Raw genomic sequence first — 22797 nt, forward strand, 5'->3', positions numbered from 1 at the left:
TGTGGAGAGGATGTTTCCAATGGCAAAAGAGTCTAAGACCAGACAACAGAGCCTCAGACTAGAGGGGTGTCCTTTTATAACGGAGATTAGGAGGAACTCCTTTAGCCAGAGAGTGATGAATCTGTGGAATTCTTTGCCACAGGCAGCTGTGGAGGCCCAGTCTTTATGTTATTTAAGATAGAGATTCATCAATTTTTGACCAGTCAGGGCAGGAAGGGATATAGGGAGAAGGCAGGAGATTGGGGTTGAGAGGAAAATTGGATCAGCCATGATGAAATGGTGGAGCATACTTGATTGTCCAAATAGCCTAATTCTGCTCCTATATCTTATGGTCTTATGGTGTAAAATTGGTGGGCTACGTGGGAGGGAAGCTTAGATTGATCTTAGATAGGTTAAAGAGTCAGAACAATATTGTCAGCTGAAGGGCCTGTACTGTGCTATTGTGTTCTATGTTCTCTGTTCTCTGTTACAATTTCTTGTATAGGCTATGATGCCAAGACACTGGGAAAGGATTGCACAGGTCACTGGACATACTTTTGATGTGGAATCTGAACAATTTTCTCTTAAGAATATAACAGAGGCACCATTACTAAAATATAAAGAGGATATAGAGGTAACATGCTTATTTTCTACTTTTTAAAGACATTGGAACTAACATAAGGGATTATCTGGTTAAGTCACCATTTCCAAATAAATTTACAATAATTGTGCAATAAAGTTCCATAGAATGTACTCTATTGAAAAATTATTTGAAATGTATATTATAAAAGGTCATGATAAAAAGTACCCCTAAATCACTCTTTAGTTTACTGTGCAAATATTCATTTTAATTGACTAGATTATTATAAATTAATTTAGGCAGTAGTACATTTTGGCATGGACTAATAATCCAGAGAATGTAAATTACAATCTCATGACAACTTGACAAATTCAATTTTATATTAAAATATTAAGAAATAATAGGTTTGTGTAAATAAAAGTGGCAGTCAAGCTTATGGATTTTTGCAAGCAATTTTCACATTTCAAGAACTAACTGAAATATATACCAATAAAATCAAAGATTCAATAGGAAATACAGTGAATGCTAAGTCAAGATAATCTATTTTTCAGGACATTTGTATTAGTGCAGGCAAAGAGAAGGACATTGAAGCAAAACTAAAAGCTGTGATAAATGAATGGAATGGTCATGTACTCACTTTTGCCGCATTCAAGACGAGGGGTGAATTGTTGCTTAAAGGATCAGATATCGTGGAGAACATTGCACTGATGGAGGACAGCCTAATGATATTGGGCTCATTAATGAGTAACAGGTAACTTACAAATAGTTTACATGGCATGTTCTAGAATATAAAAATCTAGTGCTGAAAGCATGCAGCAATCTGGCAACATCAACTAAGTTAGAGAATCAAGAAAAAACTATCAAACTTTCAATCCTTTGTTTTTCAAGGCAGCATTGATTCCTGTGTTAAGTCAAATTAGGCTGCAAATGTTCCCTCTCCACTGCCCTCTCCCCAACCCTACAGTCAAATGCTTTATGTTTTAATCATGTGTACGCCAAAGACTTTAGTTTCCTTGAAGCTCATCATTTGCGTGTATCCCTTGATACTCATTTTCCATGTCTATTCACCTACTGCTAATTTATTGGTGATGACATCCTTGCTGGAAACCTGCCATCTTTCAGTGCAAGATACTATGAATGGCTCTGGCACCTCTGGATCTAGAAACCTCAGGACTGGGCTGTGTGGTCTTGCCACTTGGTCTGGCTGACTACTTGTTTCCATCAAGTTCACTGGCCTCGTGCTGTGGTGGGATCATGCAATTTAAGGGAAGATGGCAGTTCTGTTGTGCAAGTGACTGTCAATTTGTTGTGATCCTACTAATTTTTTTGAGGACGGATTGTTGGACTATTGGAACATGCTGCAAGTACTTATGAATACAATAATTAAGATGGTGGCAGCAACCTGAACTCATGTGAGATTAGTCTAAACTTCCGGTGTAGCATGCAAACATTCAGTAGCTGTGCTGTTGTTGCAGTAGAAGTTGCACCAGTGGCAATGAGATTTCACAATATAGTTTTGTTCAAAAGTGTGCAAATAGAATTTGGGATATTTTTCTGTTCCTTCATTGCTGCTGATCCAAAAAGCATGGATTTCTAGCTCTGCACAAAGCTCTGTGCCAGTTGACACTGGACTTCTCAATGCTCCCTGACATTGAAAACAGGTCTTCTGATTGCCTTTTTTAAGAGACATTAATCTTCTTCAGTGAGCTACTCTTCAAAGTCATCATCTGAGTGTCCTGCAGCTGAACCCACTCATAACATCTCTCTGTCTCATTCCACTCCTGATGAATTGGCTTCTGCATTATTCTCCTCTTGGTCTGTGGTCACTTGTGCCTGGAAGCTCATTTTTTGCACATCTTGCCCTTGCATGTCATGTCACAATCTGAGCCTGAGCTGGCATCTACAAGTATGAAAGCAAGTTGCAGGCCATTTTGCTGTTCCTTCACATTTCTGGCTGAAATGCATTTCTTTACTGTCTAAATTTAAAATAAAAGAAGACAAGGGGTAGATTGTGATGAATAGAGTAGGTTGGTAGGAGCAAAGCAGGGTATTGTTTGGTGAAGGAGGAAACAGCGACATGTGCTAACAACATCTGTGGCTTGTAAGTGGTAAAAGATTGTGGAACGTTGAGTGATTGGGATGTGAGAGAATGCCACCTTTGATAGCTGAAGGACTGTTACTGGGCTTGCTGCTGATAAATGCAAACAACCAAAAGCACAGTTGCTGCTTGCTGCACACACAAATCATTATAATGAGTAGGCAGTATGAAATTGGCTAGTTGCCTGCATTCTAATTGATAGGTAGAGTTAAATGTGCATAGCATTTCCTGCACTGTTTTCTTTTTGAAAACTGTGCAATTTATATTCCAAGCTTTCAAGCAGGGGTTGAAATATACTTAGAAAATTTCTTTCTTAATTTGGGTTCAAAAGAAATTTTCAAAATAATAGTGTGCATTGGTAAAATTTATTTGAATTAGTTTTTTATGATGATTTGAACAGTCAAGGTATACAGGTATAAAATTGGAAGTTTCAATGTTTTAACAAAGATCCACTTTTTGCATTCATACATCCTTGTCTTTCTTTTGAATTTGTGTTGCTTTTTCTGACAGATATAATGCACCATTTAAGCCCACAATTCAACAGTGGGTGCAGAAGCTCTCAAATACTACAGAAATAATTGAAAACTGGCTTACAGTTCAAAACCTTTGGATTTACCTGGAAGCCGTGTTTGTTGGTGGAGATATTGCAAAGCAGCTACCACAGGTTTGTACAAACTGGAGAAAAAAGCTTTCTTAACTACAGTTCTTCTCTCTCTGCATGTATCCAAACCATAAATAGCCAATAACATTTTGTGAATGAGAAAATAAATGACTAACAATGATGATCTTTATTCTTCTTCAATTATTTATTCTTTACACCTGCCTCGGCTGAAGAGTTGGAATGCTTTATTTGTGGTGGTGGTTAAGTTAAATAATTCAGAAAAAATAGAAACTTGGATTTTAACCTTCCATGCTGGAAATTCTCCTTTTGTTTTGGCTAGATTTCATGAAAAGTTATGTTGCAAGTAGTAAGCTTATTGGTTCACATCAAGGGTTTTCAGAACAGCTGCAAGGTTTCCGGAGTGTGCTGTTATGATATCAAACTGAAATGACATTGCATGAATAACCAGTTAAATTAGTACCCTGACTAATGAACAATCACAGCAGAGCTCTCATTAATTAAATCTGATTTTTAGCTCAACATATACCTTTTTAGTCCAGACATAAAAAGATCATTAAAAATGATGATTATTTACTGTCATCTGGAAGTAGCTGCAGTATCATCTATCATCAGCTATTTTGGTTAAAATAAGTTCTCTGCTCTGTTCTAGGAGGCCAAAAGATTTCAGAACATTGACAAGTCATGGCAGAAAATTATGCAACGAGCTCATGATAATACAAACATTGTGTTGTGCTGTGTAGGTGATGAAACCTTAGCACAACTTTTACCACATTTACTGGAGCAGTTAGAGATGTGTCAGAAATCACTTACTGGGTATCTGGAAAAGAAACGCCTGTTATTTCCCAGGTTTTTCTTTGTTTCTGACCCAGCTCTGCTAGAAATCCTTGGTCAAGCATCTGACTCTCATACAATACAGGTAGGATGATTTTAGTCTGACAGTCGAATTTTTTAAAAAAAATTGTGAAAGTACATGTTTGAAGTCCTGTATTTGCAGCAATAATAATCTTTCGTCCAAGTATTTTGGGGTAGTGGAGGTATAATTTGTCCATCTGTGCTGATCACCCCATCCTTGACTAAGCTGTTCCACCGTGAGCATGATCTGTTATGAGTCAACATGATGCTTTCGGATCAGGTCATGCATAGCACATACCTCCGCCACACCACTCAGCTGTGTTTCTGGGGTACAGGGGCTAGCGACACTTGTGCCTGTTTTGTGTTCTACTGCTGAGCAGCAGTGAACCATCTGACTGGCCTATCAGAGTTCTCTTTGGGAACTAGTCGACTTGATCAGCATTTCTGATCTGGCTATCGTTCACGATTGCACTTAATAAAAAAAAAAGTATTATATTTCTTAAAATATCAGTTAGGAACAGATGGGATATGATGTAAAACACTTGTCAGTGTTTTATTTATTCCGCTTTATATTTTAATTAATTTCTAGTGTGCTGAGGTGTTTTTACAATCATTCTCTATTTCTAAAATAATCCTGTTCTTTGGTCATTAAAATATTTCTGAACAGTTTTTAAATATCACTGATAATCAGAGATATTTAAGTATCTTCAAAGACCATTGAGCGGAAGAAAATGCCATCATGGTGGCCCAGCACCAGGGTCTCAAATTAGGCTGAATCATCACCAGACGATCACTTTGTTTCTCAGGATGGCTGGTAAATCAAGACCTTGAGGTCAGTTGCAAAGATAGGGTTAGAGAAAGTAAATACATAAAGTGGTCACTTTATTAGGTACACCTGTGCACCTGCTCGTTAATGCAAATATCATATTGACCAAACATATAGCAGCTACTCAATGCATAAAACCACACAGATGTGGTCAATACATTCAATTGTTGTTCAGCTCAAACATCAGACTGCGGAAGAACTGTGATCTACAGCAACACACACAAAGTGCTGGTGGAACTCAGCCGGTCAGGCAGCATCTATGGAGGTGAATAAATAGTCAACGTTTTGGGTTGAGATCCTTCGTCAGGACTGGAAAGGAAGGGGAAAGAAGCCAGAATAAGAGGGTGAGGGGAAGGGAAGAAGGACAAACTGGAAGATGGTAGGTGAAGCCAGCTAGAAGGGGGAGAGGGGTTGAAGTAAGAATCTGTTAGGTGATAAGTGAAAAGGTCAAAGGGCTGGAGAAGAAGGAATTTGGTAATACAGGAGAGTAGATTGTGGAAGGAGGAGTGCCAGTGGGAGGTGATAGGCTGGTGAAGAGGAGAGGTAAGAGGCCAGAGTGAGAAAATGAAGAAGAGGAAAGTGGGAGGGGAAAAGTTACCGGAAGTTGGAGAAATCTGTGTTCATACTTGAAATGTGATCTAAATGACTATGACCATGTAATGATTGATGGTGCCAGATACGCTGGTTTGAGTCTCTTAGAAACTCCTGATCTCTTGGGATTTACATGCAGTCCAGTCTCTAGAGTTTACAGAGAATAGTATGATAAACAAAAAAAACTTCCAGTGAGTAGCAGTTTTGTGGGCAAAAGTGTCTTGTAAATGAGGGAGGTCAGAGGAGAATGGACAGGTTCAAGCTAACAGGAAGACAACAGTAGCTCAAATACCCACAGATAACAGAGGTGGTATGCAGAAGAGCATCTCTGAATGCACACCTGAAAGTGAATGGGCTACAGCAGCGGAAAACCACGTACACTCAATGGCCACTTTATTAGGTACAGGAGGTTCCTAATAAAGTAGCCACTGAGCGCATGGCCACATGAAAGAGATTTTAAAAAGTGTTTGATGGGATTAATCTAGAGGAGAAATTAATGCTTCAAGTATAGCTCTTTAGATTACAAATTTTCTGACTTTGCTTTCTCTTCATGAAAGCTGAGTACCTCAGAGTGATTAGACTTAACCTAATTTAGTGGGTCCATGTCAAAATTATTAACAACACAAATACAATTATAATTAGAGAAAGGAGAAAATAATATTACATTGGAGAAGAGAATTCATTTAAAACTACATTGAAAATGTATCCTGAATAATAATATCTAGCTCAAATAATGTATTTTATTTATACTAGAATATTAAAATAAAAATCTTTTGACTATTTCAGGCTCACCTTTTAAGTCTTTTTGACAATGTTAATAGAGTGAGATTTAACGAAAAAAATTACGACCAGATCCTTTGCTTTGAATCTCAGGAAGGAGAAGAAGTTGATCTCATTGAACCAGTCACGGCACAGGTGAGAACAGACTCAAGGTAATTGAAGCAGATTAAGGAGTGTCAGGTAATGACAGAAACACCTTTATTGGTTTGGAAGATTCAGAAATTCTGCTTATTGTATCCACCTGCAGTTTTTAGCTTCATATATATCCAGGTGATATTTCCACATGCTGGAGGAACTCAGCAAGTCAGGCAGCATCTATATGGAAAGGGATAAGCAGTTCACATTTGGGGGTGAGGCCCTTCATCAAGATTTTGTGTTTGTTACTCTGGAGTCCCAGCATTTGCAAAATTTCTTGTGTTGACACTTCTGAATGCATGTTAATCACCTTTGTAATAAAGGGCTTTCTGAAACCAGAGGCCTTGTACTTAAGGTGCTGTGAGCCAAGGCATTATACAACTTGAATTATTGAATCACAGGAAAGCTACAGCAAGAAGGAGGCCATTTGACCTGGCAAGTCCATCATCTCAGAGTCTCTTAAATGCTCCTATTCAATTGCCTCTACCAGCAGTGCATTCCAGGCCTCAACTACTCTCTTTGTAAATAAAAATTACTTCACACAACTACTTTGTTCTTTCTCTCTCTCACCTTAAATGCAATCCCTTTAGTACTAGACATTTCATTCCTGGGAAAAATTTCCTGGCCTCCTATTCTATATATGCTTTACATGATTTTCTAAACTTCCATCAAATTATCCCTCGGCCTCTCCCCCACTCCAGAGAAAACAGCCCCAGCTTGTTCAACCTCTCCACACAGCACGTGCCCTCAAAACCAGGCAGCATCCTGGTAAACCTCCTCTGGACCCTCTCCAAAGTTTCCACATCCTTCCTGTAGTGAGGTGACCAGAAATGAATGCAATACATAAGTGTGATCCAACCAGATATATATAAAGCTGTAACATAGTTTCTTGTCTCTTGAACTCAGTGCCTCAACTAATGAAGGCAAGAATGCCACATAATATCTTTATCACTCTGTTAACTTGTGTGGCCGATTTTAGTGAGCTGCATACCTTATTCCAATATCCCTCTTTTCATGTTTTAAGGATCCTGCTGTTAACTGCTTACTCTCTCTTTTCGTCTGATCTCCCAAAGTTTTGCACCTCAGACATGCCCAGATTAAACTCCACCTGCCATTTCTCTATCCATATCTGCAATTGATCTCCATCTTTGGACAATCTTCTATGCAATCTGCAATGCCACCACTCTTTGTGTCATCTGCAAACTTACTCATATGCTCTATCACACATTCATACAAATCATTCATGTATGTCACGAACAACAGATGTCTCAATACAGATTCCTGTGGAACACCACCAGTCATTGACTCCCACCCAGAATGAGTCCCATCTACCATTATGTTCAGCCTTCAATGGTCAAACCAATTTTAGATCCAGTCAGTCAAGTAACCATAGATCACATGAATGTTAATTTTCTGGATCAGCCTACCATGTCAGGCTTACACAACCCCACATACAGCATTCACTAGTCTACTTTCATCAATCAAACTCCTCCACCTTCCCTTCTCAATTACTTTTCTTCCAATAATTTTCCACTCTCTTTTGAATTTTACAATTGATTTTGCCCGCGCTAGAATCTCTGGTAGAATAGATTGTGATAGCAATGATATAAGATAAGTAGGGGAGGAGTTCCTGAAGTCTGAAGACCTTTCTACATCAGTACGTTTCTGGCCCATTGGTGAAGGCTCCTTTGCTGTACTTCAAAGTTCAAAGTAAATTTATTACCAATCTACATATATGTCACCATATACTACCCTGAGATTCATGTTCTTGTGGGCATTCACAGTAAATAGAAACACAATAGCAACAATAAAAAAAATCGCACACAAGACAAACAACCAATGTGCAAAAAGACAACAAATTGTGCAAATACAAATACAAAAAGTAAAAACAAACAAAATAATAATAATAATAAATAAGCAATAAATATTGAGAACATGAAATGAAGAGTCCTTGGAAGTGAGTTCGTAGGTTGTGGAAGCAGTTCAGTATTGTGGTAATGAACTTCCGTGAAGTTATTTCCTCCGGTTCAAGAGCCCGATTGTTGAGGAGTAATAACTATTTCTAAATATGGTTTGGATCCTGAGGCATCTATACCTCTTTCCTGATGGCAGCAGTGAGAAGAGAGCATTGCCTGGATGTTAGGGGTCCTTGATGATGAATGCTGATTTCCTGCGACAGCAGTCAGTGTTGATGTGCTCAATGGTGGCAAGGGCTTTACCCGAGATGGACTGGGCTGCATCCATTATTCTTCATAGGCTTTTCCATTGGCAGTGGTGTTTCCACACCAGGTCATGATGCAACCAGTCAATATACTCTCCACCACACATCTATATAACTTTGTCAAAGTTTTAGGTGACATGCTGAATCTTTGCAGACTTCTAACAAAGTAGAGGTATTGCCGTGTTTTCTTTATAATGGCACTTATGTGCTGGGCCCTGGACACATCGTCTGAAATAATAATACAGAGGAATCTTAAGTTGCTGACCCTCTCCATTTTGATCTCCTGATGAGGATAGGCTCATGGAATTCTGGTTTCCTTCTCCTGTAATTAATAATTAGTTCTTTGATTTTCAGTTGCCCTCCTATATGCTGATTCTTCACCACCTTTGATTCAGCCAATTGTCAGTGATGTCGCCAGTAAACTTAAGTATGGCATTGGAGCTATGCTTAGCCTCACAGTCGTAATGTAAAGTGAGTAGAGCAGGGGTCTAATCACGCAGCCTTGTGGTGCACTTGAGCTGATGTTGATTGCGGAGGAGATATTGTTGCCGATCTGAACTGACTGGGGTCTGCAAGAGAGAAAATTGAGGCTCCAGTTGCACGAGGAGTTATTGAGGTCCAGATCTTGGATCTTATTGATGAGTTTTAAGGGGATGATTGTATTGAATGCCAAGCTGTAGTTGATAAAGAACATCCTGATCTGTACATATTTACTGTCCAGATGTTCCAGGGTTCAGTGAAGAACCAATGAAATGGCATCTGCTGTTGAACTTTTGTGATGGTAGGCATATTCAAAGGTTTCAAAGGTACATTTAATGTCAGAGAAATGTATACGATATACATCCTGAAATGCTTTTTCTTCACAACCATCCACAAAAACAGAGGGGTGCCCCAAAGAATGAATGACAGTTAAATGTTAGAACCTCAAAGCACCCTCCCAGCTCCCCTCCCTCCCACATGTAAGCAGCAGCAAGCAACAATCCCCCCCCCCCCCACCGGGGGAAAAAAAGCGTCGGCACCCGCCACCAAGCACTCAAGCGTGAGCAAAGCAACAGCAAAGACACAGACTTTCAGTACTCCAAAGACTACTTGTTCATCCAGTACTTGACATACCACAGGCTTTCTCTCTCCCTAATAAGGGCGAGAGGGGAGACATGACAAGTAACTTGCTGGTTTACAATGTTGAAAGTCCGTTGCGTTGTTTTTTCCCAACTCTGTGCCCAAAGATCTCGGGTCTGTGGGCACACAGCCTGAAATATTTCACCCGTCCCCCCTCCGTCTCCAGAGCCATGAAATCTTGGTCCTCTGAAGGTGAGCAAAGCTCTTAGGCTGCGCCCTTGGCGTGCCGAACAATGACCATCCATTAAACCCCGAGAGTGGGTCCCATTCCTGCAAAGAACCGTAGCCAGTGTGTAACTCCAGGTCAGGGTCATCAAAAGAACCCTGAAAGGGAAAGATAGAGATATTAAAGATAGAAATAGAGCTGTTTCCAAAGATGCAAGCAGAGGAGTCGCTGTTAGGCGCCATTAATCCTCCTAAGCTCCTACCCTATTGGAATCGATCCAAGTCACTCCCCAGGCAGGGGTTGATATGTTTCATCTCCAACCTCCCAAAGCATCTCATCACAGTGGATGTAAGTGCTACTGGACGTTAGTCATTGAGGCAGGTTACCATGTTCTTCTTGGGCACCTGTATAATTGAAGCCTACTTGAAGCAAGTAGGTACCTCAGAATGCCAAAATGAGAGGATAAAGATTTCAGTGAACACTCCAACTGGTTGACCAGCACAGGCCTTCAGCACTTAGCTAGATACCCTATCTGAGGCAGAGGCTCTCCGTAGCTTCATCCTCCTGAAAGATGCTCTCACGTTGGCTTCAGAGCCTGAAATCACAGGGTCATTAGGGGCTGTGGGAGTTTATCAAGGTATCTCCATATTTTCTGAGTCAAAGTGAGTGTAAAAGCTATTGATTTCACCTGGGAGTGAAACCTTGTTGTCACGTACAATACGTCACTTGGTTTTACTTTGTTGGAGGTAATAGCATTTAAACCTTGACACGGCTTTCAAGCATCCTTCTGTGATTCCAGTTTGGTCTGGAATTGCCATTTCGCACGTGAGATGGCTTTCTGAAGGCTGTACCTGAACCTTTTGTATTTTACTTGATCACCAGACCTGAACACAACTGATTCACACTTTGCGAATCACTTGGTTCATCCAGGACTTCTGTTTGGGAAAACTCTAAATGATTTTCTAGGGACACGGTCATCCATGACTGATTTCCAAAGTCCGTGACAACTGTGGCGTATTCATTCAGATCCTCTGTTAAGTCCTTGAACATGGCCCTGTCCACTGACTCGAAACAGTCCTGCATCGCTTCTCTGCCTCTCATGACCACCTCTTCATTATACTTACTTCTGGAGCCTAGCTCTTTAGCCTCTGCCATAATAGAACAGAGATTTATTGAAGTCCCTGGCAATGATTTTAAAGGCATCAGAGTAGGCTTCAAGCTTGATTGAAGTCCCTGGCAGTGATTTTAAAGGCATCAGAGTAGGCTGTTTCTTGCTTGCTAATCGCTGCACTTGATACATCAAGTGTTCCTGGATTCTGGAAAGTGAACAAAACCAAACAAAAGAAGAATCATTTTGGAAACCGTTATCATAATATCAGAATGTTTGGAACAGGAATAGAAAATGATATAAATTACTCCATGGTAAGAATAGTCAATTAGAGTAAGATTGATTTCAATGAAGCAGGAAAAGTTCTGTCCTGGGTAGACCTAAATCAAAGCATGGCATACAAAATAGTGACTGACAATGCGAGGTCTTTGAAATGGAAATGCTTTAGCTACCGGATTTTTGAAGGGAAAGTAATATTTGAATAAACTGCTGGAGTTCTTTAAAAATGTACAAGTAGAATAGATAATGAGCACCCAGGGCATCGATCAGAAGATGTAGGATCCTAGTGGGTAGAGTTTAGAAACTGCAAGGGTAAGAATTTAATTCCTGATGGGAGGTATATACAGGCTTCTGAACAGCAGCCAGGATGTGGGCACATATTACAATGGGAGACAGAAAAGGCATGTAAAAGGGGCAATGTTATGATAGTCATGGGGGATTTCAATATGCAAGTAGATAGGGAAAATCAGGTTATTGCAGGATCCCAAGAAGAGGGTATTTGTAGATTGCCTATGAAATGGCTTTTGAGAGCAGCTTGAGGTTGAGTCCACTAAGGAAAGGCAATTTGGAAGGTGCAGGATAAATACATCCCAAAGATGAAGAATTATTCTAAAACGAAGATGTCAAATGGCTGACAAGGGAAGTCAAAGACAGAAAACAAGCAAAAGAGAGGTCAATAATATAGCAACAATTAGTGGGGAGGTAGAGGATTGGGAAGCCTTTAAAAATCAACAAGAGGCAACTAAAAAGGTGATAAGAAGAGAAAAGATGAAATATGATGGTAAGCTACCCAATAATATAAGAGGATATAAAATGTTTTTTCAGATATATAAAGAGCGTAAGAGAGGCTCAAGTAGATATTAGACCACTGGAAAATGACCCAGCAGAAGCCGTAATGTGGGACAGAGAAATGGTAGACACACTTAATATGTATTTTTCATCATTCTTCCCTGTGGAAGATGTGAGCAGTATGCCAGCCATACAAGAGTTTCGGGGGGCAGAAGTGAATGTAGTTGCTATTACTAAGGAGAAGGTGCTTGAGAAACTGAAAAGTCTGAGGTAGATAATTCACCTGGACCAGATGGACTACACTCCAGGGTTCTGAAAAAGATAGCTGAAGATACTGTGGAGGCCTTTTAAATAATGTTTCAAGAATCACTAGATTCTAGAATGGTTCCGGCAAATTGGAAAATTGCAAATGTTTCTCCACTCATTAAGAAGGGAGGGAGGCAGAAGAAAGGAAATAGTAAGCCAGTTAGCCTATTACTTAAAGAATAGTCAGTGGAAGTTATTTACATGCATTTTCAGAAGGCCTTTGACGAGGTGCTGCACAGGAGGCTGCTTAACAAGATAAGAGCCCATTGTATTACAGGAAAGGTGCTAGCATGGATAGGAGATCGGCTGGCTGGCAGGAGGCAACACTACTACTACGTCGACTCAGGCCAGGGGGCTGGCTGGCAGGAGGCAATGAGTGGGAATAAAGGGAGCCTTTTCTGTTTGGCTGCCAGTGACTAGTGGTGTTCCACAGGGGACAGTGTTGGGACCATTTCGTTTCATGTTATTTGTCAATGATTTGGATGCCAGAATTAATAGCTTTGTGGCCAAGTTTGTGGATGATATGAAGATAGGTGGTGGGGCAGAAGGACCAAGACAGATTGGGAGAATGTGGAAAGAAGTGACAGATTCAAAGTTCGAAGTAAATTTTATTATCCAAGTACATATATATCACCATATATAACTCTGAGATTAATTTTCCTGCGGGCATACTCAGCAAATCCGTGGAACAGATAAATTAGTAAATTAGGAAAGTAATTTGTATGTTAGCTTATATTACAAGGGGTTTGATTACAGGACAAATGACCTTTATTACAATTGAATAGATTCTTGTTGAAACTGCACTGGAGTATTGTGAAGAGGAAGTCCTTCATTCAGAAGGTGACGAATCTCTCAAATTCTTCAGTCAAGAGGCTGTGAAGGCCCAGTCAATTGTGCTAAATCAAAATGAATTGATAGATTTGGACCTAATTTTGGAAATGAGCCAGGACAGGTTACAGATGTGATAGTGGATGAACATTTTGGGAATAGTGATGATTTGTGGACATCAAGAGAAACATAGAATATTGGATTACACTGGAAAATGAAGTAGAAAATTAGACATGTTACTAACAAGCTGCAGTTATGAACAATTACTAAACCAAGTTGATTACAATAAGATCAGAGAGAAAGGATGGAAACAGGTGGCAAGTAAACAGAAAATAAAGTTATTCAAGGTAAGGCCACGCTGATCTGAAACTGAATCACTGGAAGTTTCATTCTTGAAACTCAAAAGTGATTACAGAGGTCTGCTTGTCTGGTTGTTGTTAGAACAAGACTGGCCGCTCAACATCTCTTGTTTCATTGCTTTATTTATGATAGAGGGAGGAGTAAAAGAGGTGGAGGGGTTGCACTATTAAGGGAGAATGTCACAGTAGTACACAGAGAGGACATACTGGAGGACTCACCCACAGAAGCAATTTGTGTAAAGCTCAGAAATAGGATAGGTGCAGTTACGCTGATGGGATAATACTATAGGTTTCTCAATAGTCACTGGGAGGAGGAGGTACAGATATGTAGACAGATTATGGAAACATGCTGAAACAACAGTGTTGAAAGAGTGAGGCATTTTAACTTCCCCAGCATCAGTAAGAATGTCCTTAATGCAGGAAGCTTAGATGGAGCAGGATTTCTTCAGTGTATTCAACAGCGATCTTGAAACAGTATGTGAAGAGTCGAAGTAGAGGAGAGAACATATTGAACCTAGTTTTGGGAAATAAACCGGGATAGGTTTCGGACCTGATAGCGAGTGAACATTTTGGGAATAGTGATGATAACTTACTGTGTTTTAAGATAGTTATGATATAATTGGATCCTGTGGAAAGCTACTAATTTGGAGGAAGACAAATTACAACAGCATAAGATAGGATGTAGGACGCAAGAGAGACTGCAGATTCTGGGAATCTGGATAAACGCACAGAATGCTGGAGGAACTCAGCATGTCAGGCAACATCCATGAAAAAAAATGAATAGTCAACCTGAAGCGTCAACTGTTCATTTTATTCCAAAGATGCTGTCTGATCTGCTGAGTTCCTTCAGTGTTTTGCATGTGCTGATGAAGACAGGAACTAATGGGCATTGATTGCCAGCATCTCCTGTTGGACAAGTCCACATCTGTTGTTTAAAGCCCAGCTGGTCAGAATTTGGGACCTACATATTCTGGTAATGATAAGGGCAAGGATGGTAAGATAAGGGAACCCTAGTTGCATGTGAGATCCTAAATTTAGTCAGCAAGGAAAAGGAAGCATACGGGAGGTTTAGGAAACTAAAATCAGACTGGCCCTTGTGGAATATCAAGCCAGCAGGAAAGTGCTCAAGCAAGTGATTAGGAAAGTCAGAAGTGGTCATGAAATGTCCTTAGTGAACAGGATCAAGTATAATCCCAAGATTATATACTTATGTTAAAAAAGAGGATAACAAAGGAAAAAGTAGGTCCATTCAAGGATAAATTAAAATTTGTGCTTGGACCAAGAGCAAGTGGTTGACATACTAAATGAGTATCCTGTGTCATTTCTTGTGAAGGAGATGGAATTAGTGGATCGTGTAAACAGGATGGAACCTGCTAATGCGTTGGAACAGTTTTAGATTAAGGAGAAGGTAGTGCTGGGAGTCCAGGACCATGGTTCACTGAAAGTGGCTATGTAAGTGAATAAGATGGTAAAAAAAAAGCGTATGGCATGCTTGTCTTCATTGTTAGGGGTGTTGTTCATTAGAGTAAGGAAGTCGTGCTGCAGCTATATAAAACTTCAGTCAGACTGCACTTGGACTACTGTGTGTACTTGTGTCACCCCATTATAGGAAAGATGTGGATAGGGTGCAGAAGAGGTTTACCAGGATGCTGCCTCAGTTAGAGGGTATGAGGTATAAGGAAAGTTTGGACAAACTTTGGTTAATCTCCCTAGTGTATTGGAGATTGAGGGGAGAAATGATAGAAAATTTCAAAGTAATGAAAGGCATAGATAGGATAGACATCTGGAATCTTTTCTCCAGGGTAAAAATGTCAATCTTGAGAGGGCTTTTATAAAAAATAAAATTAGAGGACAGAAGTTTAAAAATGACATGAGAGATTTTTTTTATGCAGTGAATGGGGGTGCCTGGAATGTGTACCAGGGTCTGTATTGGAAGCAGGCATTTTAGTGGAGTTTGAGGTTTTTAGGTAGACATGTAAATATGAAGGAAATGAAGGAACATGGATGATGTACAGGAGGAGGATATTTAGTATAAATTGGCATTAAGATTGGCACCACATCATGGGCTAAATGGTCTGTCCATTGCTGTATTGTTCTTTGTTTTATGCCCTAGAAGGAAATTTACTCATGCAGGAAAGAACATAATTGAGATGCAAAATAAATGGTCTGGGCACATTGAGTTGATGTTGTTTCCCTTGCTTCTGTCGTCACTCCCACATCTTAGGGTAGATGAAACATGTGGTTACATTTATGTTTTTATTGACATAGGATCACTGAGAATGAAAGAAGTTTAGTTATAAAATGAGCATGCTAAAACTGTTATAATGTGATTTGTCTTTTTATTACATGATTATACAACTTTTAATACAACTTGTCTAAATGGTATGCTTTCAGAGTGAACTGTTGACATATTATCTGATTTCTTTGATTCTCTCATCCTTTAGGGCAATGTGGAAGTCTGGCTGGGGCAGCTCCTGAATGGAGTCAGAAAGACAATTCATAGTGTTATTCGACAAGCTTCAACAGCAATCACTGATAGTGAAATTAAACTATATGAGTTTCAGAATATGTTCCCTGCACAGATAGGTTTGCTGGGTATTCAGATGATCTGGACTAAAAACTCTGAAGAAGCTTTGAATAATGCCAGATTTGATAAGAAGGTAATGGAAATTAAATATTAAGTTTGTTTCAGTCACTGTTATACATCCATGTACCATTAGTTCATCTGCCATCTCCTTGTTTTCCATTAATTGCCAGACTCAATTACAATAGGATCAATACTCATTTTGTTAATGTTTCCTTTTTTTAGAAACACCTTAAAACTTCAACAAATCTTTCAATTTTCTAATGAAACCTCTTGCTGACTTACTATTTCCTTTCCATTTGTCTATCTGAGCGCCACAGATACACCGCTGTGCACCCAGTAGAGCTGCAGCCTCACAGATGCAGTAACCTGGGTTCCATCCTGATCTCAAGAGCTACCCATGCTGACTTTGCAAATGTGGTTTTCCTCTGAATGCTGCAGCTCCCTCTGTCATCCCACTGATGTTCAAGTTGATAGGTTAATTAGTCACAGCAAATTGGCTCTACTGCGTTGAATCTGGGGTGTGTTAACAGAAACTTGAACTGCCAGAGGAGTGGTAGAAGCAAGTAGTGGGATGAAGGCCTAATGCAGATAAAGGGGATTAGCAAAGATAGGCAATATGATCGGCATTGATGAGGTGAGCAGAGAGGCTCATCTGTGTGCTGTATGATTCTCTGTTTCAATAATAAAATGGGAATAGTATAAAGAGGTGCTTGATGCTCAGCACAGGCTTGATAGCAAAGGGAGTGTTTCTAAACTGTATGACTTTATGCTGAAAATTGTCTAAAACCAATTTCTCTTTTTATTACAGGATTTAGTTTTATTATGCAACTTTCTAAAATTGTGCACTTTCAGACTGAACTGTGGACACATTATCCAGACATCCCACCCTGCAAAAACTCATTTCAGGGAGGTAGCACCATCAATTTGCAGGAGACTCCCGGAACTTCTGGGAGAGGTGGGATGTTTGCAATAGAGTAGTTCCTTAGCAGCTAGCCAGCTAGTTTAAATAACATTAGCTATGCTAATGAACGAATGACACCTGTTAAACTCACCTCAACATGTCTTTTACAGTCTTAACCCACCATGGGCAATAGAAAAGTCACTGTTGCAAACAGTGCAGCGAGCAACACTGTCATTATTTTTGACCCCTATTAGGCAGGGGTACACTTTAGTGTAGTCTGGGGTGACGCACGTTTTATATTTTTTTTGGAACACTCTGCCATGGCGCGCTCTCGCTCTCTCTCTCTCTCTCATGGTCGCTCTCAAGCTCTTGCTTCCTCTCTCATGCTCTCTCTCTCTCGCACTCTCTCTCGCTTGCTCTCTCACTCGCGCGCTCTCTTGCTTGCTTTCTCTTGCACTCTCACTTCCTTTCTCTCTCACGCTCTCTCTTGCTTTCTGTCGCTCGCTCTCAAAAAAATTGATTTCCGTGATATTGTATATAATTTGTGGGCATCAGGGAGCCACTATTCATATGCGGGAGACTCCCGGAACTTCTGGGAGAGGTGGGATGTCTGCATTATCTGATTTCTTTGATTATCAAATTCTTTAGGGAAATGTGGTAGTCTGATTGGGACAGCTTTCGAACGGGGTCAGACAGACAAATATTCGACAAGCTTCAATAGCAATCATCACTTTCCTCCATGCTCCTCCCATTCTTATATGTACCTAAAACTCCATCAAACTGCCTGCTTCCACTTCAGATCCCTGGTACTCATTCAAGGCACCTATTGCACTCTGCGTTAAAAAAAACATGCCTCTCACATGCCTTCAAACTTCCATCCTTTAACCTTAAAAACATGTCCTTTCGTGTTTGGCATATAGTTATCTGTAGAAGTATTTGTTTTTATATTGCTGGCCAGCTTTATCTAATGCTCTGTGTTTTTTTTCCCGCTTGTTATTCTGTCCAGGCTTCCGACCTGCTTTTGTGTAGTAAATTTAAAAGTTTGTAGGCCCCTGTTTGTACCTTAAGAGTCTGTACACCACATGGACAATGTTTCAAGGTTGGAGCTCACTATCATCTTTCAAAGAACTGCCAGCAATATTCACATTCCATTGCCTGTTTAACTAAAGATACATTATTCCCAAATACTTGTGCTGTGGAAGAATAGCAATGCATTGCGCATCCCTCAATATCAGACCTGAAATTCAATAGACCAGATTGGCCAACGCTCTGACATTATAAGCATCTCTAGCCTCCTTCTCGGCTGTTCCTGGTGCCTTGGTCTTGCTGTCCTCCTCTCTTGGGATCTCTGCCCACCCCCTACTCATCCATTCCTTGAGTCACTCATCTCCATTTAAACACTTCTGGGATTTTTTTGCCTCCATCTCTAATGATTTCAGCCAATACAGCAATTAATATATGACAAATAGGCACGATTAAGTCTTAGTGGCTTGTTCAAAATTTTTTGAAATATGTTCCAAAATTTAGGTGAAGTAGCAGGCATGAAGTTTACATTGCTGCATATAATGTAACTTTTATGTGAGTGTGAGATGTAAGACATCTACCCAAACTCAAAATCTGAATAATATAACTCTAAACATATTGAAACATTAAATGTTTTGTACAGATAATGCAAACTACAAATCAGGCATTTCTGGATATGCTTAATGACTTGATTGATATGACAACTCGAGAATTAACAAAAATGGAACGAACAAAATATGAAACCCTTATCACCATCCATGTACACCAGAAAGACATTTTTGATGATCTGGTATGTAGTCTTGTTTTCTAAAACAAATGTTAATGTGACATGATGTTGGACGTTTGTAATCCTGTTATTTCTGGCAATATTGCATTAGGTTCGAATGAACATTAAATCTCCATCTGACTTTGAATGGCAAAAGCAATCCCGGTTTTACTTTGTAGAGGACGCAGACAAATGTATTATTCAGATCACAGATGTTGAGTTCTGCTATTGCAATGAATATCTAGGATGTACAGATAGACTTGTAATAACACCATTAACTGACAGGTAAGAAATCTATTTTGTGGAGAAGTCTTTTGTTTGTATTATGCTGAATATTTAATACACATTTATTAATATACTCTGCACCTGGATACCATCAGGAACAAATGCATACAAATGTATATTGCCATTCTCTGTATCTGCGAATTTTGAAAATGATTCTTTTGTCCAAAGTATAAATCAGTAATATAAATTGTATAAAACAGCAGTTCCAAAACAAATTAAATGGGATTTTATAGCATGTCTGAACAGCCAGCATTACCACTGCTTTCTTCTCTATCTTTCAGCCATTTAGCTATCCATTCTGTCTCCTGACACCACATATGCTGACATAAATCATTACGTTTTATCCACTTTATCAAATGTTTTTTACAGATTTAAGTTTATTACTTCTACTTCATTACACTTTCCTGTTCTCTCTGATATCTCCTCAGTGAGGTTTGCCAATCGAGATCACATTTTGAAAACTATGTTAGCTTTTCAATGTCATACTTTTGATCTTTTCCTTTTTTTCTCCTTCAGTAATAGATTCTTATTGTAATGTCACAATATAAAACTAATTTATTTTTATGAATATTTCAGGTGTTATATTACACTGTCTCAGGCCTTGGGGATGAGCATGGGTGGTGCACCAGCAGGACCTGCAGGCACAGGAAAGACAGAAACTACCAAAGACATGGGGAAATGTCTTGGCAAGTACGTCGTTGTATTTAATTGCTCAGATCAGATGGACTATAGAGGTCTAGGCCGTATCTATAAAGGTAAGGGGTAATTCTTACTTTGTTTGAGAATGTGCAGTTTACAATACATACATTATATACTGTTGCATGCTATATTATTACTAGCTATATTATATGCTAGAATATCAGAGATGCAATATTTTAGGAAAGCAAATGAAAAAGAAATTTCATTAATGAGTAATTACATATTGTTATGAGTAGTTAAGAAGGTAAATATCATATTGGCCTTTGTTGGCTATGAAGCTAGAATTTAGAAATAGAGAAGTATTGATGCGATTTTACGGGATGTTGGCAAATGTCTGGTGCACTGTCTACAATCTTGCTTCTCTTACTTAAGAAACAATATAGTAACATTATAAGCACTCTGAAAGCAATTCACCATCCTAATTAGCACACACATAATGCTGGAGAAACTCAGCAGGTCATGCAGCACCATGGAAGGGTATAAAGAGTCAATGATTTGGGCTGAGACCTTTCATCAGGACTGGAAAAGAAGGTGGAAAGAAGCAGGTATAAAAAAGATGGAGGGAGGGAAAGGAATGCAATCTAGAACATGATAGGTGAATCCAAATGAAGAGAAGATCAGCGGGTGGGCGAGGGGTAGGTGAAGTGAGAAGCTGGGAGAGATAGGGAGAAAGGTAAAGGGCTGAAGAAGAGGGAATCTAATAGGTGACAAGAGTGGATCATGGGAGAAAGGAAAGAAGGAGGGGCAGCAGAGGGAGGTGATAGGCAGGTGAAGAGAAAAATAAGAGGTAAGAGGGGATCCAAAATGGGGAATGGATAAAGAGAGAAGGAGAAGGGAGTGGAGAAATTACCAGAAACTAGAAAAATGGCTGTTGATGCTGTCAGGTTGGAGACTACCCAGATGTGATTTCCCAACACCAGAGGTGTTGCTCAGCCAACCTGACATTGGCCTCATCGTCGCAGTAGCCAAGGCCATCGACTGACATGTCAGAATGGTAATGGGGTTGGAATTAAAGTGGTTGACCACCGGGAAATCCTGCTTGTTGTGGATAGAGTGAAAGTACTCCTCCGTTCTATGTTGGGTGTCACCAATGTAGACAGGGTTGCACTGAAAGTACTGGATACAGGCCTGAGGAAAGCGGGCAGAATTCCTGCCCCAATTTTCTTCTATTTATGGGTTTGTTATACTTTCTTTTAACTTTATGTTCCACAAAATATAATCAATTAACCTAATTTTGAAGTGTAGTGGTGGATTTAGTAGATAAATCATCAAACGAATTTGAGTATCCGACATATGAAATATCCTTTGTTTTTAGGTTTGGCACAGTCTGGTGCATGGGGTTGCTTTGATGAATTTAATCGTATTGAGTTGCCTGTGCTATCAGTAGCCGCTCAACAAATTTATATTGTACTACAGTGTAAGAAGAACAAAAAGTCACATTTTCTTTTCACTGATGGTGACACCGTAGAAATGGACAGAGAGTTTGGTATATTTCTAACTATGGTAAGGGAAAGTTCAATATCAAAAAATAGATTAATTTTGACTTAAGACAAAATACAACTGCAGAGATTTATATGGAATATGTCATTTTAGTAAAATTTTAATAGTGCAACGTTTATACTTCGTAAATAATTGCTTCCATCATTTTTAATTTTAGAATCCAGGTTATGCAGGACGTCAGGAACTACCTGAAAATCTAAAGATTCAGTTCCGGTCCGTAGCCATGATGGTGCCGGATCGTGCTATTATCATGCGAGTCAAGTTAGCCAGTGCCGGTTTCCGTGATAACCAAATCCTCAGTCGGAAGTTTTATACACTCTACAAACTCTGTGAGGAGCAGTTATCTAAACAGGTAAACCTAACTATTGTATGTTATAGTTTCTTCTATTGGTACATTCAGTAAGAATTCCTCAGGTCTTTAACTTTGGAGGGTCAGGACTTTCAAATGAATCTTGCTGTTCCAGGGTTACTACCCAGATACAGAGGGCCTAAATAATTGGCCTATTAAGTCCCAGCCTGAGCTGAGCCATCATTAATAATTAAAAAATTCTGCTTGCAGCCAGCCTCTAAAAGTTTTAACTCTGACAAAGCCCATCTCCAGGTTAATGGACGTGACACCCTAGGCATAGAATAGTACAGCACAGGAACAGCCTTTTAGGTCCATGGCATCTGTATCAACCATATTGCCAATTTAAACAGCATATCTGCCTGCATGTGGTCTACCTCCCTCAATTGCCTGCCTGTTCACACATCTGTCTCAATGCTTCTTAAATGCTGCTGTCGTACCTGCTTTCACAACTTCCTCAGATAGCGTGTCACAGGCATCTTTCAGTGAAAATTAAAACTTAATTACAGTATATAAGAGTTCATAAATCCTTGCTATTTAGTGACATTAAGAAACTATTAACCATGCAGTTACTTTTTAAAATTACAAAATTAAAGAAGTAATGAGAATGTTAAACCAACTATCAACAATTTTACAGTCATCTTCTCCTTTTCTGAAAGTCTTCTGTCTTGTGGCCCCCATTGAAACTATTGGGATGATGGATTCGGCCAATTCCCTTCACATGATATGTACAATGATCCAGGGTAAATTCTGAGGTAACCCACGAGATAAAATGCCTTTGGAGTCCATGAGGAATCCAGTAACAGCATGCAATGCTTGTATTACTATTTTTCTTTGGTGGTATTGGGACTTCTGCATTTGTAACTCAGTGAGTCTTTATAGTACAGATGGAGACCAATTGGATTATAGAAGCCATACCTGCTGCCTAGTCTTTTAGAAATCATTCATCATCTCTAGTTTCACCACTCTTTGTCTTTGTTTTTCGCTGTAGATTCTGCCAAAATGCATTACCTCACATTTTTGTCTTATAATTCCATTTCTTTTTCTGTTAG

General features: G+C 39.5%; 1 protein-coding gene across 2 annotated transcripts in view; it reads left to right on the top strand.

Annotated features, from left to right (window-relative positions):
• The window catches only part of dnah5l (dynein, axonemal, heavy chain 5 like), a 297168-nt gene that overhangs the window by 94487 nt on the left and 179884 nt on the right, over positions 1–22797 (top strand). For both annotated transcript variants that reach the window (XM_072253688.1, XM_072253689.1), the window contains exons 33-43: positions 485–613; positions 1111–1310; positions 3168–3321; positions 3929–4195; positions 6335–6463; positions 16083–16298; positions 18793–18939; positions 19028–19200; positions 19777–19955; positions 21215–21402; positions 21557–21751. In XM_072253688.1, the coding sequence (XP_072109789.1) occupies positions 485–613; positions 1111–1310; positions 3168–3321; positions 3929–4195; positions 6335–6463; positions 16083–16298; positions 18793–18939; positions 19028–19200; positions 19777–19955; positions 21215–21402; positions 21557–21751 (1977 nt within the window). The remainder of the gene's footprint in view (positions 1–484; positions 614–1110; positions 1311–3167; positions 3322–3928; positions 4196–6334; positions 6464–16082; positions 16299–18792; positions 18940–19027; positions 19201–19776; positions 19956–21214; positions 21403–21556; positions 21752–22797) is intronic.

Source organism: Mobula birostris, chromosome 3, assembly GCF_030028105.1.
Source record: "Mobula birostris isolate sMobBir1 chromosome 3, sMobBir1.hap1, whole genome shotgun sequence".
NCBI lineage: Eukaryota > Metazoa > Chordata > Chondrichthyes > Myliobatiformes > Myliobatidae > Mobula > Mobula birostris.